This window comes from Camelus ferus, chromosome 15, assembly GCF_009834535.1.
Source record: "Camelus ferus isolate YT-003-E chromosome 15, BCGSAC_Cfer_1.0, whole genome shotgun sequence".
NCBI lineage: Eukaryota > Metazoa > Chordata > Mammalia > Artiodactyla > Camelidae > Camelus > Camelus ferus.
In genome coordinates, this window is record NC_045710.1 from 46,162,453 (window position 1) to 46,178,127 (window position 15,675).

Below are 15,675 nucleotides of genomic sequence, written 5' to 3' on the forward strand. Positions count from 1 at the left end.
AAAGATAACCATATATAAGCACCTGGCATATGGGAGGTGCTTGAGAAATCTCAGTTCTCAAAATTGTTTCCTTCAGTGGATCTCTGAAACCACCCCCCAAATATTAACTGGCCCAAGTGGAAGTAAGTTGCTAAAACCTGTGTTTCTCTCCCTGCTCCCTTTTTTACAGACTTTGGACGGAGGCCTGAATGTCATTCAGTTAGAAACTGCAGTAGGGGCTGCCATTAAAAGTTTTGAGAACTCTCTAGGTATTAATGTTCCTAGGAGCCGTTTCCTGCCTGTCAAGACCACATCAGATCTCTTGCTGGTGATGTCAAACCTCTACAGCCTTAACGCAGGATCTCTGACAATGAGTGAAAAGCGGGAATTTCCTACAGTGCCCTTGGTGAAATTAGGCAGTTCTTTTACAAAGGTATGTAATGATACATATATATATAAACGTATGATATACATGTGACTTTTTGGATATACATGTGAATGTGTGTTTCTTAAATGTATAATTATAAAGATATGATACACACGTGAATTGGAGTCTAGTCTTCGCTGCTGACCTATTATATTCCTCCATCTCTGATGTCTTTGAAAGGAAATCGACCATAGAAGATGAAGCTATAACTCATTTTTGAACTGACTGCTATAGAGTAGAAAAGAATGTTTAAATTTTAGGACATTTTATCTTTTGTCTCGTCTAAAATCATTACTGCTTTCATTGGTGAGAAAATGTTAATCCTAGTTTGACAAAATTTATTGAGCCCCTGCCATGTGCAAGGTGTATTGTAGGTGCTCGGTGTTCAGCAGTAAATAAAAGACTAAATTCTTCACCTTCGTGGATATTCTAGTGGGGTAAAGGATGCTAGTGAGCAAGAGAATCAAAGGTGTAGAATGCCAAGTGATGGCAAATGCTGAATAAAGCAGGAATAGGGAGTGTGTGTGTGTTTGGGGTGGGTAGTGGGGTCATTTTACACTGGGTGGCCAGAGATGGCCTCACTGGGAAATTAACTACACCACGCAGGTATCTAGGGGCAAACAGCATTCTAGGCAGGGGGGATAGCAAGTAGAGTAAAACCCAACCCTAATGTGATAAATGGAATCCAAAAAATTTAATCATACGAAATGCCGAGGTTAATGAAGTGATGGTGAGCTTGTGGCTGGCCTGTAGAGTCCTGGTGTGCCATCCAAGCCTGTCTAGTCCTGGCTGTGGTTTAGTGCCACCTGGTGTGGATGTGTATACCACCTTATATATTCATGGGTATGATTCTGGATGCTGTGGCTGGGCGGCAATTCCCAAGATACCATCAGGCATTTTAGGGGTGTCCTCGGTCTTTGGTGCCTCTTTTATCTGCCTGGTTGGGCTGGGAAAATCCTGGTGCTACAAGGACCTACCGTCTTCTCACGTCCTGAGATGGGATTGTTAACCATTTTCCCACCTAGCCTCACCTTCCCTTCCTTCTTAGCCTCTTCCATACCCTGCAGGAGGTTAGAACTTCAGCTACCCAAGTCTGAGCACAGGGGCTGAGCAGGCCAATGGCTAGTTTATCTGAGGGAGAACCAGGGACATTAGCGAGCAAGTATGGCTGGAGCACGGTGGGCAGGTGAGGGACAGTTGGTCAGAGGTGACAGGTCAGATTGTGTAGAACTTTGTCACTGAACATTGGGAATGGGGCTTTTTCCCCTCCTCTGGTGGATGAGAAGTCTTTGGAGAGTTGTGAGCTAAGGGGTGAAGGACAGATCTGGTGAACAAGAGTAGAATCATGGAGACCAGTGAATAGGCTTTTGCTGGAATCCTGACAAGAGGAGATGATGACTTGGATCAGGGTGGTTACAGTGGAAATAGTGAAAAATGTTGATATTCTGAGATATTTTGAAAGCTGTACCTGCAGGATTTGCTGTTGGACTAGATGGAGGGTAAGAGGGAGAAGCAGCGGAATTGCCGTTTACTGAGATGGGGGAAGGCCTGGAGGAGCAGGTTTAGGGGGAGCAGAATGGGGAGTTAAATTGTGGAGATACTGTACTTGGACCTTCAAATGGAGAAGCTGAATGTATGCGTCAGGAGCTCAGGGGAGAGATCTAGAAGAGAGGTAAGTTTAAGAGTTGTCAGTTTATAGCTGGCATTTAAAGCCGCGAGATAAGCATCACCCAGGGAGTGAGTGGCGGCTGGGGAACTGAGCCCTGAGGTACTCCAAGGCTTAGAGGATGGGGATGAAGTGGAGAAGCAGCAAAGGTGACTGAGGAGTTGCAGATGAAGAACTGGGTGGAAACCATGAATGTGTGTGTCCTGAAAGCAAAATGAAGAAAATGTTTCAAGAAAGAAGGCGTGATCACTTGTGTCAAGTGCTGCTGCCAGTTCAAGTAAGAGGAATGAGGATTCACTATTAGAGCTAACAGTATAGAGGTTTTGCAGCCTGAATGGAATAGATTTAAAAGAGAATAGAAGAGAAACTGGAGATATGAATATAGACAGCTTATTCAAGAGTTTTGCATTACAGAAAAACAGAAAAATGGAGCCCTAAATAGAAAGGGATATAAAGTTTTGTTTTGCTTTTTAAAGTTGGGAGGATTTATGGCATGGACAGTATCCTTGAACAGGCCACAAGAAGGGTTAGTCTGGCAGAGGAGAAATGGTCCAACCCCAGTTGTAGGAGGGACAGAGGATGGGCTCGGGGGCAAGTGGGTGGTAGTGGTAGAAGCCAGTGAAAGTCTTCCTATTGCTTCTATTTTTCTTTGCAAAATAGGAAACAAGGCCATCTAGGACAATCTGTAGTGCGAATAAATCTAAGGAAACAAGAGGCAAAAATAGTGATCACTTACAGTGATAATTTGTGCTGCTGCTCTTCTGAGCTGTATTCCGTTTCCTCTCCGTGCTGCCCCTTCCATAAAGCCCAGCTCCTGTCTAGTTTGCTTCGAACCGTGGTGATCTTTTTTTCCACCTAACTTCAGGTTATGTGACTCTACTCATGTGGCTCTTAGTATGTTGGTTATCTTTTTATTTATTACTTTTTAACATCTGATCTGCTCAGCTGTAACGTAAATTGCTTGATTGTAGGGACAAGTGTTCCTATCTCCTGGTCTCTCCTGCACAGAATATTTCAACTCTCTCTGCACAAATAGTGAGTGCTTTAATAAATAGGGTTCTTTCCGTTGAAGGCCTGTGCTTGGCCATAGACAGAATGCTTTTACATTTTAATTAAAGTATCTTGTTAATTTAATCCATTTTTCTGTTAACCCAGTTTTGAAACAATTTTTGTTTCTATTTTTCTTTCAGGTTCAGGATTATCTGAGGAGATTTGAAAGTATACCAGATATGCTTGAACTGGATCACCTCACAGTTTCAGGAGATGTGACATTTGGCAAGAATGTTTCATTAAAGGTGTGTTATGATGAAAATTACAGTTATTATAGCTTTACAAGAAAGGTTTCATTTTCTAGTCCTAAATTTACCTTTATTTTAAAGAATACTTCTTAGTCTCTATCAGATGTTTATAAGATATAGATACATTTTTAAAGGGAAAAGGCTTATCACAATATTTAGTATTAATAATGTCTTCCATAGACATACAGCATAGTTAGAATACAGTCATAATTGTTGTATATAGGAATTCTGTGGGATATAACAGCATTCAAGTGGAAAGCAAACACCAATAAATAATTGAACTGATACCCTTTTATTGAAATATGACCATCTTTAAAATACATCACTGTTAAATTAGCATTAGTTCACTAAAGATAACTATTTGAATCTGAATGAAAGTAGAAAAAAATGACATCATTTATACTGAATATTGTCTATTCCTGTTAAAGTCATCAGTTGTCATCAGTATGAAGATGTTCGTTCAAATTACTATGGTGCTTGGGTACTCTGAGTAGCATTCCAGCCTAGCATAACAAATAGGAAGGACTACAGGTATGAGTATTAAAGCTCAGAATCAAAGATAAAACAGCTTTTTCCTAATCAAGTATTTTTTTAAAATGCTGTACCTAGACTTCATGTGTTCTTCCTATTAAAGCTACTTAATTGAAGATCTTGAAAAAAAACAAAAAATATATATATTCATATAGCTTTATTGCTGATACTGCCTCATCTAAACAGTTTAAGACCTGAAAAATGTATCAGTAAACTGTTCTTAAAAAGAAAAAAAACCTGTATGTAAACGTAAGCCAAGCACCTTTTAGTTTATGAAGGGAAGTAACGCTGGTGGCCTTGCAGGTAGTTCTTTGAGAGGCCAGTCATGCTGTGGCCCTGGGTTCACTTCCCACTCCTAGCTTCCTTGCCCCTTATCACAGATGATACCAGATCTGCTGCCAGAATTGTGACAGAACACATTATAATCTCCCTAACGTGTCACTTGTTTTTCGTGGTTAATATTGTTTATAAATATACTTACTCCAACAGAGTTCTACGTAAACTTGGTAATTATAAGAAAATCAATTGCCTTTCAGCTGTAGTTGCAAGTCCATTCTTGCTTTTTGTTTTTCCTTCACTTAGGGAACAGTTATCATCATTGCAAATCATGGTGACCGAATTGACATCCCACCTGGAGCAGTATTAGAGAACAAGATTGTATCTGGGAACCTTCGTATCTTGGACCACTGAAATGAAAAATACTGTCTGTACACTTACTTTATACTAATTATGGGCTAAACAGTTTCTTACAATGAAATGTTCTTTAGGATTCTTAAAAAAGCAGGTACTTTACTATGTTACTGTACCCTGCAAGTGTTAATTTTTAAAGTAGAGTTTTCTGCATTATGTATGCTTTTAGTCTGAGAAAAGCAAAGGTGGAAGCAATACTTTTCTTTTTTGAAGAGGATCCTGAAAGTGAATTCATCTTAAAATGCAATATTGTTCAGTCTTAAAACTGAGGCAGCTCTGCTGGAAAATCTTTTAACAGAGGCCTCAATGACGGGCACTTTGAACGGCTTGTGATTTCAAAAATAAAGCTGTGAAGCAATACATGTGTACACTTATACTTTTCAATGCTAACGTTACGAAATGGTGAAGAAAACTGGTTTACTCTTGCTAAACAGTTCTTCTATCAGTTGGAAGATTTGCTCTTGGACTATTTTTAAGTATTCACTGGCCAGCTACCTAACAAATCCAGTTTGTGCATTTCTAAGAATCTTAACCACATCATTATTTCCATAGGAATTAACTGGAAGGTGTTTAATACCTTTCATCTAGGTCTAAAGCTGGGATGCCTGCCATGCTTTCCACAGACTCCCCATTTACTGAAACAAAGCAGTGTTTCCTTTCCCAGCTGAAGAGGGTGGGGTGGGTAGAGGTAGGGTGTTTTTTTCACATCCTTGTTCTCTAGTGAGGTGGGGATATAACTTTATATAAAGTTCCCTTTCCTTGAAGCTTCACTTCTTGAAGCTTGCTCGTTGTCACTGAAAAATGTTCATGAATAACCTTCCAAATCAGGTCTGCTGGAGTCTGATTTGCGGCTTTTCTCTAAGAACTGATTACATTTTCTGATTCTTCCATACTTCTTATTTTTGAGTAAGCTGCTTGTTTCAAAAGTTTACTGTATACTATTAAAAAAAAAAAAGTTGTCTTTTAACGTCTGATAATTTTTTACAGCTTTATTTTTAGACAGACAGTTTTAAGAACCAGTGACATACCTTTGTAATGATAAAGGAACGAAAACAGGCTTTCCTTTTAGGAAACAGAAGAGCACAAAATAAGACTATTTCATTGTACATAATCACCACAAGGTTAGGCACTCTGACAGGGTTAGGCAAGATTCCTGGTGTGAAGTGAAGCACAGGCACTTTAATTTGTAGAGTGCTGCTGATTCTAATTTTGAAGGTAGGTATCATAAAAGTCTTTAAATAACTTACTCATCACTTTATATTTCTGGCCCCAACACAGCAGCCTATATTTTAAAATTCTACTTCTCCCTGGTCTTTGTTCATATACACATTGAAAGTAACTTAGAAATAAGAACCTAAGGGGGCCAAACTCCAATGTTATCTAAATGTTAAAATGAGAACTCATAAGTAGGCAGAATATATGAAAACATATTCTTACCTCTGCTACAAATAAAAAGGCGAAAAAAAAAAAATAAAAAAACAACCCCAACCCTTCATAGATACTTTTATAAAAATACAGCTGTTAAAACTGCAGGCTTCCATATACCACATCTGAAAAGTACTGAAATTAGTAGTTGCATAAATAAACACCAAAATCTTAAGTTATTACTTGAGACCAACCTGTCAAGTATTTCGACTGTCTTGGAAGGCTTTACCCAGTTGACATACACCGGTGGTAGAAAGATTAAATATGCAACACACAAAGCCTAACTCGACATTGGTCACTAAAACAAAAACTGAATTCCTAAATCCAAGCAATCAAAAGATGTTTATTTTTTATAGAAAGATCTGTAAAAAAATAATTTTTCAAACAGCTTTACTTTCATAGAGAAAACTTTCTACAGAGATTGACTAAGATTTTAATATTTAAATTGTACCATCATTAAATAAGGTGGGACACCATATGAATTTCATTGCACTGGAAGAAATGCAAAGCATTTTTTAATATAAAGTATACAGAGCATTCTAGTCAACTACAGCTGTGTTACAGCTATGTGTTCTTTTGGATTTGGTCCAAAGAAACCTGAGTCTGTTTCCAGAGAGAATGAAAAATGTTATAGACACCTGATCAGTTACTCCTCACTGAAGGAAGCACACAAATGGCATTCCTTGTAGATCCCACTGAATCCCAGTTTCCCAACACTGATACTTTCCTCTTCCCCTTCCCCAACACCAGTTTACTTTGGGTTCCAGGTTCAGCTCTTGGATCACAGGCATCCATATTTTTGTCATGAACATACACATCACATGGTCAGATGAACTACCCAGTTTTCCAGTATGTCATCACCTTTTCTGTTCCCAGATCTCGGCCATATTTAGGTCCAAATCTTTAAGGCCTTTTAAGGCTTGAAGATTTCCAGTGTAAAAAGCTACATCTGCTGTGACCAACCTAAACATTGGAGAGAAAATTATTTTTAATCTTACACTTTCTTTTCAAAGTAGCAATGCTCACAGAGTAAGAGTCCTATCCTAGTTGCTGGACTATTATTTAAAATTTAGATTTCCTAGGGACAAAGTATCAATATATTTCTCTTAGTAGGATTCCTACTACCATATAGTTAGACCATTTAATCCTCTCAATGTTTTGAAAAGGAATAAAACAATGCAGTTTGGACTCAGTTTTATAATTCTGCCCAATAAAATAGATTTATCTTAAAAACAGTATGAAACAGAAAAAAAACAGGTTAAGCTGTTTTTTTTTTTTTTAATCAGTTGTCACTAGACTAGAATATAGCTGTGTATGACTAGTGAAATCAAGGGAAAGAGACAAGGGTTTTGGAGTACCATCCTAAGAATTTAAATGAAGGCTGGGATTCGTGTGTAGGTACTACTAGACAATAAAACTTGATACTGACAATCAATATGACAATACTTGACAAAAAAGAATTACACTTTTGAGAATTGAGCTGTCACATTAATGCCTATACATGAAAGAACACTCCTGGAAAGAATGCTCAGATAAATATCAAAGCTCCACACACAAAAAAATAGGGACTGGTCTGATCAGATGTCTATGCTGACAGATGTGGTCCATGGAGAAACAAATAGGAGAGCTTGACTTAGTAGTTTGTAAAAGAGGAAATACAGCTTTGATATTTTCATGAACACCTAAGTTCTGGACTGCTGGACTACAAGGGGACAAAGGTATTGTAAACATCTTAATACATGTACTACAGTCTAGTCCATACATCCTTCAGACTTATGTACTTAATGTTTAAACTTTGGTCACATGGCAGAATTTAGTAAGGACCATATTTTTCATTTGAAACTCATCTGATTCAGGGTACTTTAAAATCCATAAAAAGATTCTAAAGTTTCAATGCTGCTTGCAATAATGTAGTACACTGAAACTGACAACAATGGCTCAAAAAGGAGCCTTTCTAAGGCAAGGTTCCCACATTAAAAATAAAAGTTGAAATAAATCTCCATTTTAAAATACCACGTTATGTTTAATAAACAACTATACAGCCTCCACAAAAAAGCACAAAGTTGAAATTTTTTGTTTGATAAAAACATAAAAGAAAAGCAAATATCTGCAATATATGTAACCAAGAAAAGATTAGTTTGAGGGCATATGCAAAAATCTAAAATCAACAAAAATATAATACCCAAGAGAAAAAAATGGGTAAAGAATATGAACAGGAAAAGAGTATGAACAAAGAATAGGAACAGGAATTTGTCACCTGAATGACAAATATATTAAAAGGTGACAAATACCAGGAAATGCAAATCAAAACACCATTTATCCCATTAGACTGGCAATAATTAAGAAATCTAACAGCAAATGTTGGCAAGATGTGGAGAAAAGGTGGGAATACAAACTTGGTACAGCCACTTTGGAGAACATTCTGGCAAAACCCAGTAGGAGTGAAAAGTACATGTGCTGTGGTCCACTTGTAGGTATACACCCTAAAGAAATGATGACACCAGTAGACATGTATAAAGATCTTCACTGTGGCATGACTGTAATGGAAAAAAGTAATGACCTAAAATCAATTACTAGGTGAAACGGACACATTACATATGGTTGATTCATGTGGGAGAATACAAAAAAGCAGTAAAATGGACAATTTCTATATATCAGTATAGATAAATCAGAAACAATGTTGCACGGAAAAAAGCAAGCAGCAAATGTACAATATGCCATGTAAGAACAGCTCAACATTTTTTTAGACACAGAGTGCGAAGGACTTAAACAATATAGACTGGATTTACCAGAAATATTGCCTAAGGGTTGAGGAAAAGAGAAAGGGACTAGAGATGGGGTCAAGGGGTACTTCAGTTTCATTTGGTACGCCATGTTTTAGAACATGATAAAAATTTTTTTCAAGTGAAAATGACAAATGTTAATAATTCAAGTAACAGGAATACAAGTATTCTCCAAATGTCTCCATATTTTTAAAATATCTTAAAATACAGAAAAAGTAAATCACATTAAAAAAGTGCAAGGCTGAGAAGAAGGACTAAGGAGCAACTGCTTAATGGGCAGGAGATTTCCTCTTGGAGTAGTAAAACGTTTGCAACTGGACAGAGGTGGTGGTTGCACAGAGGCGGCTGTGAAGGTACTAAGTACCCCTGAATTGTAAACTGTAAAATGGTTAATTTTTTGTTATATGAATTTCACCTTGAAAAAAAGAAAAGGTAAATTTTTAGAGCCATTTCAGAAATGAAAATTCCTTGTAAGCATATAGTTTGTTATGTCTTTGGCTAGAGTCTAGAAGTTAATTTTCAGGGAATTCTGTCTTTCAAGGGGTAACTCAAAGACAAAATCTGGCTTACACAGAATTAATGTCTTTAAAAGTATGTGACAGTGAAGATCTCTAAAGCTGTACTAACTGCCAAATAGCTACATTAGTGAAGAAAATAATAGGTGATGAGTTAACTTGGAGGCTTCAGAACTGCTGGCCTGAGAAAAATCAACCAACTAACCAGATTTATTTATGGGAGTAAAAGTAGAAGGGTATGAGTGGAACGGGGCTCTAGAATATTACTAGCTTTTTGAATAATCTCTGAGGGGTATTTGTTATTTGTTATACTGTCTTTGAACTTTTCTGTGGCTTTGAAATTTTTGAAAATAAATAATTAAAAAAAAAAAGAAGAATCAGGTAATAATCAAAAGAGAGAATCAAGATTTTTGCATAAAACTCCTAAATTAAGCCCGGCTGATAGATTCAGCAGTCTGAAGCTTCCAAAAAATTATCTGCAAAATCAATTCATTGTACTCTCCAACAACATGAGTTTGAGCTGCATGGGACCACTTACACGCAGATGTTTTTAAATAGTTGTAATACAACAGCATTACACCATCTACTGTGGGTTGAATCTGTGGATGTGGAATTGTGGCTATGGAGGAACCCCATACATGAAGGGCCAGCTCTAAGTTACACGTGGATTTTCAACTGCTGGAGGGTCAGGACCCATAACCCCCACCCAACCCCCGCATTGTTCAAGGGTCAACTGTATTTCTTTTTTTAAGGGCAAGGCCACCTTCTGACTCTAAAATATGTTTTCTTCACTTGCTCCTATAAGTTTGAAATTTAAGCCTGAAACTCCTTTAACAGGGAACAAAATATTTTATTCCTAAAAATCCATGCAACCGAGGTAACACACTAAAGAAACCACGTTAAGGTCTAACTATATGATCAGTGCTTTGCATTTTGTATAATCTTTAAACCTACACTTTTATCGACATTACTCTTAACAAAAATCCTGTGACAGCATTTTTTATCATCTTCCCTATTTTCAAATCTAAGAAAATTAAGGCTCAGACAGTAAGTGGTTTGCTCAGTTACACAGCTAGAAAGTAGCAGAACTTAAGTTTTATGATTCTAAATCCTGTTTTCTCTTCTATATCACACTGTTTCACTACTAATACATATAATTTGTTCAATGGCTTACAATAAGATATGTACACACTTAATTTTGTAATCCTGTGAAGGAATTTATCCCTATCATTTTATAAATAAGGCACAGAGGTTAAGTGACTTCTTCACAGAGGCCAAGTAGGACTCGGAGTTCTGTCTGGACAGGGAGGACTTGGGTAACGTGAGGAGGTGCTACTAGCACACCTGCTTCAACAATGGACATACAAGGTCAGTTAAGTAATGACATTTATCTAACACTTTAACAGAGAGAGGTGGATAGATGATAGATAACTATCACCTCCACAGATGAAAAAAAGGCAAAAGTTGCTGACTTTACAATTCTGAGGCCCTGGGGAAAAGGACAGCTGAACAATTCAATAAAAACCAACTGAACAATTCAATATGGGAGAATGTGCTAAAAATACGTTGAAAACATACCCATTTTGAGGTCCTCCATCATTTATCACATTTAAGTGAGATAACTGCTTTTTCAAGTGGAGTTTGTAACTTGCATTAATTCTTAAAAATAACATCTGGAAAAGAAATAAAACTAAGTTTCTTAAAGCTCTACTGAAATAGAAGACATAAGTAGTTAAGTTATCAATATTATTTGGAAAAAATATTTTTTTAAAAAGCCTTTGCCTTGGCATACACTTTTAAAATGCTCCTCCAAAAGTATTTAACTGTTACTTCAGTATAGTTTTTCTCCTTAGTTGAAAAAAGCTCTTCCCTCTTTTCAGCAGTACAACTTTAAGTGATATGACTTATCATTGCCTTTCTGCCCCTTAGAAGGAGTCCTCTGGGATATGTAAGGCGACCTACCACACAGGTGAGAAGAATACAAAGAGACAGAGAACTCTGCAGTGTATTAACCAGGAACTTGAAAAAACTCACAAGGGTAGACACAAAGCTACCGTTATCCTTCTAAATTACTTGAAAGTATTTTATTGCTCCACATGCACATTTTTAATGCAATGGTCCAATACTTTTTTGGGAAATACCTGACCTGAAATTATATGCAATTACTCTATGCAAACAATTTTGTGAAATGTGTTTTCTATGGGAAAAAACATATAAAGTCATCCATGGAAAAGTTTTACGGAATTACTGGTATTCAAGCGACAATAATGACATAAAATCTGTCATTTTTACCTAACTTCGACAAGAGTTCCTTTTAAATGATAATGCAGACAAAAACACACAAAATACCTGTCTACCAAGCTCCCTGACCTGGCTAAGCCTTGCCTAGAGAATTAGAATTCAGATGGAAAATTCAGAAGGTCAGAATGTCAGAGGTGGGAAGTCTTAAACATGGAATGAAAGGATGACTTGGCTACAAAGACTGAGAAAGAAAAATGAGACCCTAGTGGGTGCTCTGTATCTTCAGTCCTAAGTGAGCCCCAAAGGAGTTGGATGATATTTAATTACAGAGCTGGTATGATTAATGGAAACCTAGGGAAGCATGAAAAATGGAAAAAGCTAGTAGAGGACGAAAGTCTGAAGTGGCATGGCAAAGGAGACCAGCGGGAGAAAGAGCAGGGGAGAGATACTAAGAAAGCTACCCTCTGTTCCCAAATACCACTTCCATGCACTCAACCAATTAGAGATAAACTGAAATAACAAACTTGTCTGAATAGCAAAAACCCCATTTCATCAGTCATATAACAACTAGGTTTGTATTATAGCATATCATTCTACAACTAGGCTTGAATGACATCACTTGGTATAAAGAGAACAAGCTAAGGTGGGTAAAGACTGGGAAAAAAGGAATACTGGAAGCTTTGAAGTACTAGGCAAGGATATGGAGGGAAGTGGGGGCAGGAATGCCACTGAAGAGGGGCGAGAACTCTGATAATAGGGCGGGGGAGACAGCAGGGGTAGAGGATGGATATTTCATAGGTAAAAGGTGCCACAGACTACCCACTTAGATATTCTTCCTGGTTTGTGCCTACTATACATCATTTATGCTGATCTAATAAATATTAATATTAAGGAACATTGATTGGTTTACTTTAAATGTCATCTCATTATTAAGTCCATCACTAATTCCTCCCCTATCCAATTTGGATTATAATCGCAGTGAGTAACATATTTTACTTTTCATTAATAAATGTCAATCCTGATTTTCAAACTAATAATGTAATAAATTATGTAAGTAGAATCCAGGACTCTGATAACTCAATGGACAAATGAAAATCTGCTTTTTAATATGTGTAACAATCACTTTACTATACACCTGAAACACTGTAAATCAACTATACTTCAATAAAAAATAAAAATTTAAAAAAGAAAATCTGCTCTTTAGAATTTCTGACTATACAGCAAAGCTGTTACTGCTCTGGCCTGTCAGAGCGAGGGGCACTTTGAAATCAGAAACTTTTATCCATGTTCCAGAAGTCAATATAACAACTGGAAAAAATAATAATCATATTGGGACATGAACTAAGCTTTACTGTGCCAAAAGTACATAAAAACACTCCAATTCTGCATGCATCTTACGTTATATATAATGAAGTAGTTTTAGGAATTTCTACTCACTTGTGTTTGTTCTTCTGGAAGGAGATCAAATATAGCTTCATGCATTTTTGCCATTTGCTTACAGATATTCCTGAAACAGGCAGAAGGAACGGGAGCTTTCACCTCATACTGGCAGGGAAAAATAATGAGAATTATGTTCACGTCCTCTGGATTGCCCACTGGATCCCCACTTGTTCCCTAAGACATAAATTTTCTGACCCTACACATCTAACTCTGATCTCTGCTACTCATGCAAATCTCAACAACTCTTCATTAAAAATCCTATATACTTTGAGAGAGCCAGCATAGTTTAATGGCTAAGAACATAGGCTGTTTCCCTTCTTAAAATGGCTCTGCTTGGGTTCAAATCTCAACTCTTAAAATTCTTAGCTTTGTGACGCTGGGTGAGTTCCTTCTCTATATTGAGTAACATATTTCTCTATATCTCAAAGGGCTTGCTGTGAGGACTTTAAAAGATGGCCAATAAGAACAAAGAACAGTGCTTGATACAAAGTACTCAAAAAACATTGGCTCCTATTCTGGCTCAATATACAATGATGAATCATTAAAGCAGACTCTCCAAATTAATAGATTTTTTAAAAAAACATGATTGTAAGAATGTGTCATCATGATCATATCTGAAATCAATGTAACTGGCAGAATTAAAATGTTCTTTTTCTTTTGTAGGTGGGCCAATATAGTAATCATATTTACCCTAAGATTAAGTTAAGACTTTTTCAATGAACTATACTGAAAATTTAAACTTAGGTAAATTCATTTTACTATTCTTACATCTGGAACAGTATACTGGTATAATTTAGATAATCATCTTTGGGCCTACATTTAGAATTCACAGCTTAAATTATAAATCATTCTCATTTATAAGAAAAATTTGGGCTAAATAATTATATTTTTGATGCACTAATCTTATATAGTTTATTAAAACGAGTTCTAATAAACTGCTACAGCAGAACTATGTAGAAGTCACCATATGACTGGACCAAGATAAGCAAAGTTATGATCACCCAAGAGTCTGTCTCTCTTCAGCCTAGAAATATATCAAACATCCCCTTATCTTTTTTATTAATAACAGCTTTAAGATACAATTCACATATCATAAAATGCAACCCTTTAAAGTGTACAATTAACTGGTTTTTTAGTAAACTATAGTTATATAACCATCATCACTAATATACAAACATTTTCATCATGCCAAAAAGAAACCCCATACCCATTAGCAGGTACTCCCAGCTCTTCCCTCCCCTCAGCCCCTGGCAACCATTAATCTCTAGAAATGGAATCATATAATATGTGGCTTTTTGTGACTGGCTTCTTTCACTTAACATGCTTTTAAGGTTCATCCATGTTGCAACATGTGTCATACTTAATCCTTTTTATGGCTGCATGATACTCCATTGCATGAATACACCATAGTTTACCCAATCATTAATTAACAGACATTTGAATTATTTCTACTTTTTTTGGTTATTATGAGTAATAATGCCATGAACATTCATGTACAGGTTTTTTTGGTAAACAAATGTTTTCAATTCTCTTGGGTATATACCTTGAAGTGGAATTACTGGGTCATATGGTAACTCCATGTTTAACTTTTTGAAGAAATGCCAAAATGTTTTTGAAAGTGGCTGTACCACTTTACAATCCCACCCAGTAGTGTACAAAGGTTCCAATTTCTCCATATCCTCACAAACACTTGTTATTGTCTTTTTTATTTTAGCCATTCTAGTGGGTTTGAAATAGTATCTCACTATGGTAATACCCCCTTATTTTAACTACACTCCCCCAAAATTCATGTCTACTGGAAGCCACATAAGGTCATACTGGATTACAGTGGGCCCTAAATCCACTGACTAGTGTCTTTATAAAAGAAAGGACAGGCGAATTTATTTGGGGGAGGGGTTATTAGGTAGAATGGTTACAATTTGACTGCACATATACAATATATTTCATGTACATATATACAATATACTGCACATAATTTTTTTAGTTTGTAAGAACAGTTCAGAGCTTTAGTTTTAAACTTACATAGATATCAAAGGAATAAAGCCAACCACAAAATAAGAATCAACAAAAAGGAGAGGGGAATTCAGACACAGAGACACAGAGGGAAGATGGCCACATGAAGACAGAGGTAGAGCTTGAAGTGATGTATCTACAAGCCAAGAGATACCAACAACTGAGAACAAGTCCTGAAACAAGAAAGAGGAAGGGCAGGATTCTTTGCTAGAACCTCCAGAGGGAGCATGGTCTGGTGACACTTTGATTTAGGACTTCTATCTTCCAGAATGATGAGAATAAATTTCTGTGTTCTAAGCCACTCACTCTTGGTAATTTGTTATGGCAGTCCTAGGAAACACTCTCCAAACCTTCCTTCACTGCTGTTTCCCTAAAGATACTATTCTTTCCATCTTACCTTCACTACATATTTCTTCAATCACTTAAACTTGATACTGTTACGTCTTTATTCTTAACCCTTAAAATTTGGTTCTTGCCACTACCCAAACCACCTTCTCCCTACTGTTTATAACCTTCTGAAATTTCTCTCTGGAGAAATCACTAAAAATGTCCTAACTTCCAAATTTAGTAACTTTTTTTAGTGCCCCTTCCTCACCGCCCTGCAGTATCTCACACTATCTCCCACCTGAAACATGATCATGGTGTACGCAGAATGCTTTCCTGGTTC

General features: G+C 36.7%; 2 protein-coding genes across 5 annotated transcripts in view; one reads left to right on the forward strand and one right to left on the reverse strand.

The window, feature by feature from the left end:
* Positions 1–4,951, forward strand: part of UGP2 (UDP-glucose pyrophosphorylase 2) — a 48,992-nt gene extending 44,041 nt beyond the window's left edge. For all 3 annotated transcript variants that reach the window (XM_032497666.1, XM_032497665.1, XM_032497667.1), the window contains exons 8-10: positions 170–412; positions 3,263–3,367; positions 4,484–4,951. In XM_032497666.1, coding sequence (XP_032353557.1) covers positions 170–412; positions 3,263–3,367; positions 4,484–4,591 — 456 coding nt within the window. In that variant the 3' untranslated portion in view covers positions 4,592–4,951. The remainder of the gene's footprint in view (positions 1–169; positions 413–3,262; positions 3,368–4,483) is intronic.
* A 614-nt stretch (positions 4,952–5,565) lies between these two features.
* Positions 5,566–15,675, reverse strand: part of VPS54 (VPS54 subunit of GARP complex) — an 85,015-nt gene continuing 74,905 nt past the window's right edge. For both annotated transcript variants that reach the window (XM_032497658.1, XM_032497657.1), the window contains exons 21-23: positions 12,993–13,100; positions 10,893–10,987; positions 5,566–6,979 (exon numbers count right to left, since the gene is read on the reverse strand). In XM_032497658.1, coding sequence (XP_032353549.1) covers positions 6,874–6,979; positions 10,893–10,987; positions 12,993–13,100 — 309 coding nt within the window. In that variant the 3' untranslated portion in view covers positions 5,566–6,873. The remainder of the gene's footprint in view (positions 6,980–10,892; positions 10,988–12,992; positions 13,101–15,675) is intronic.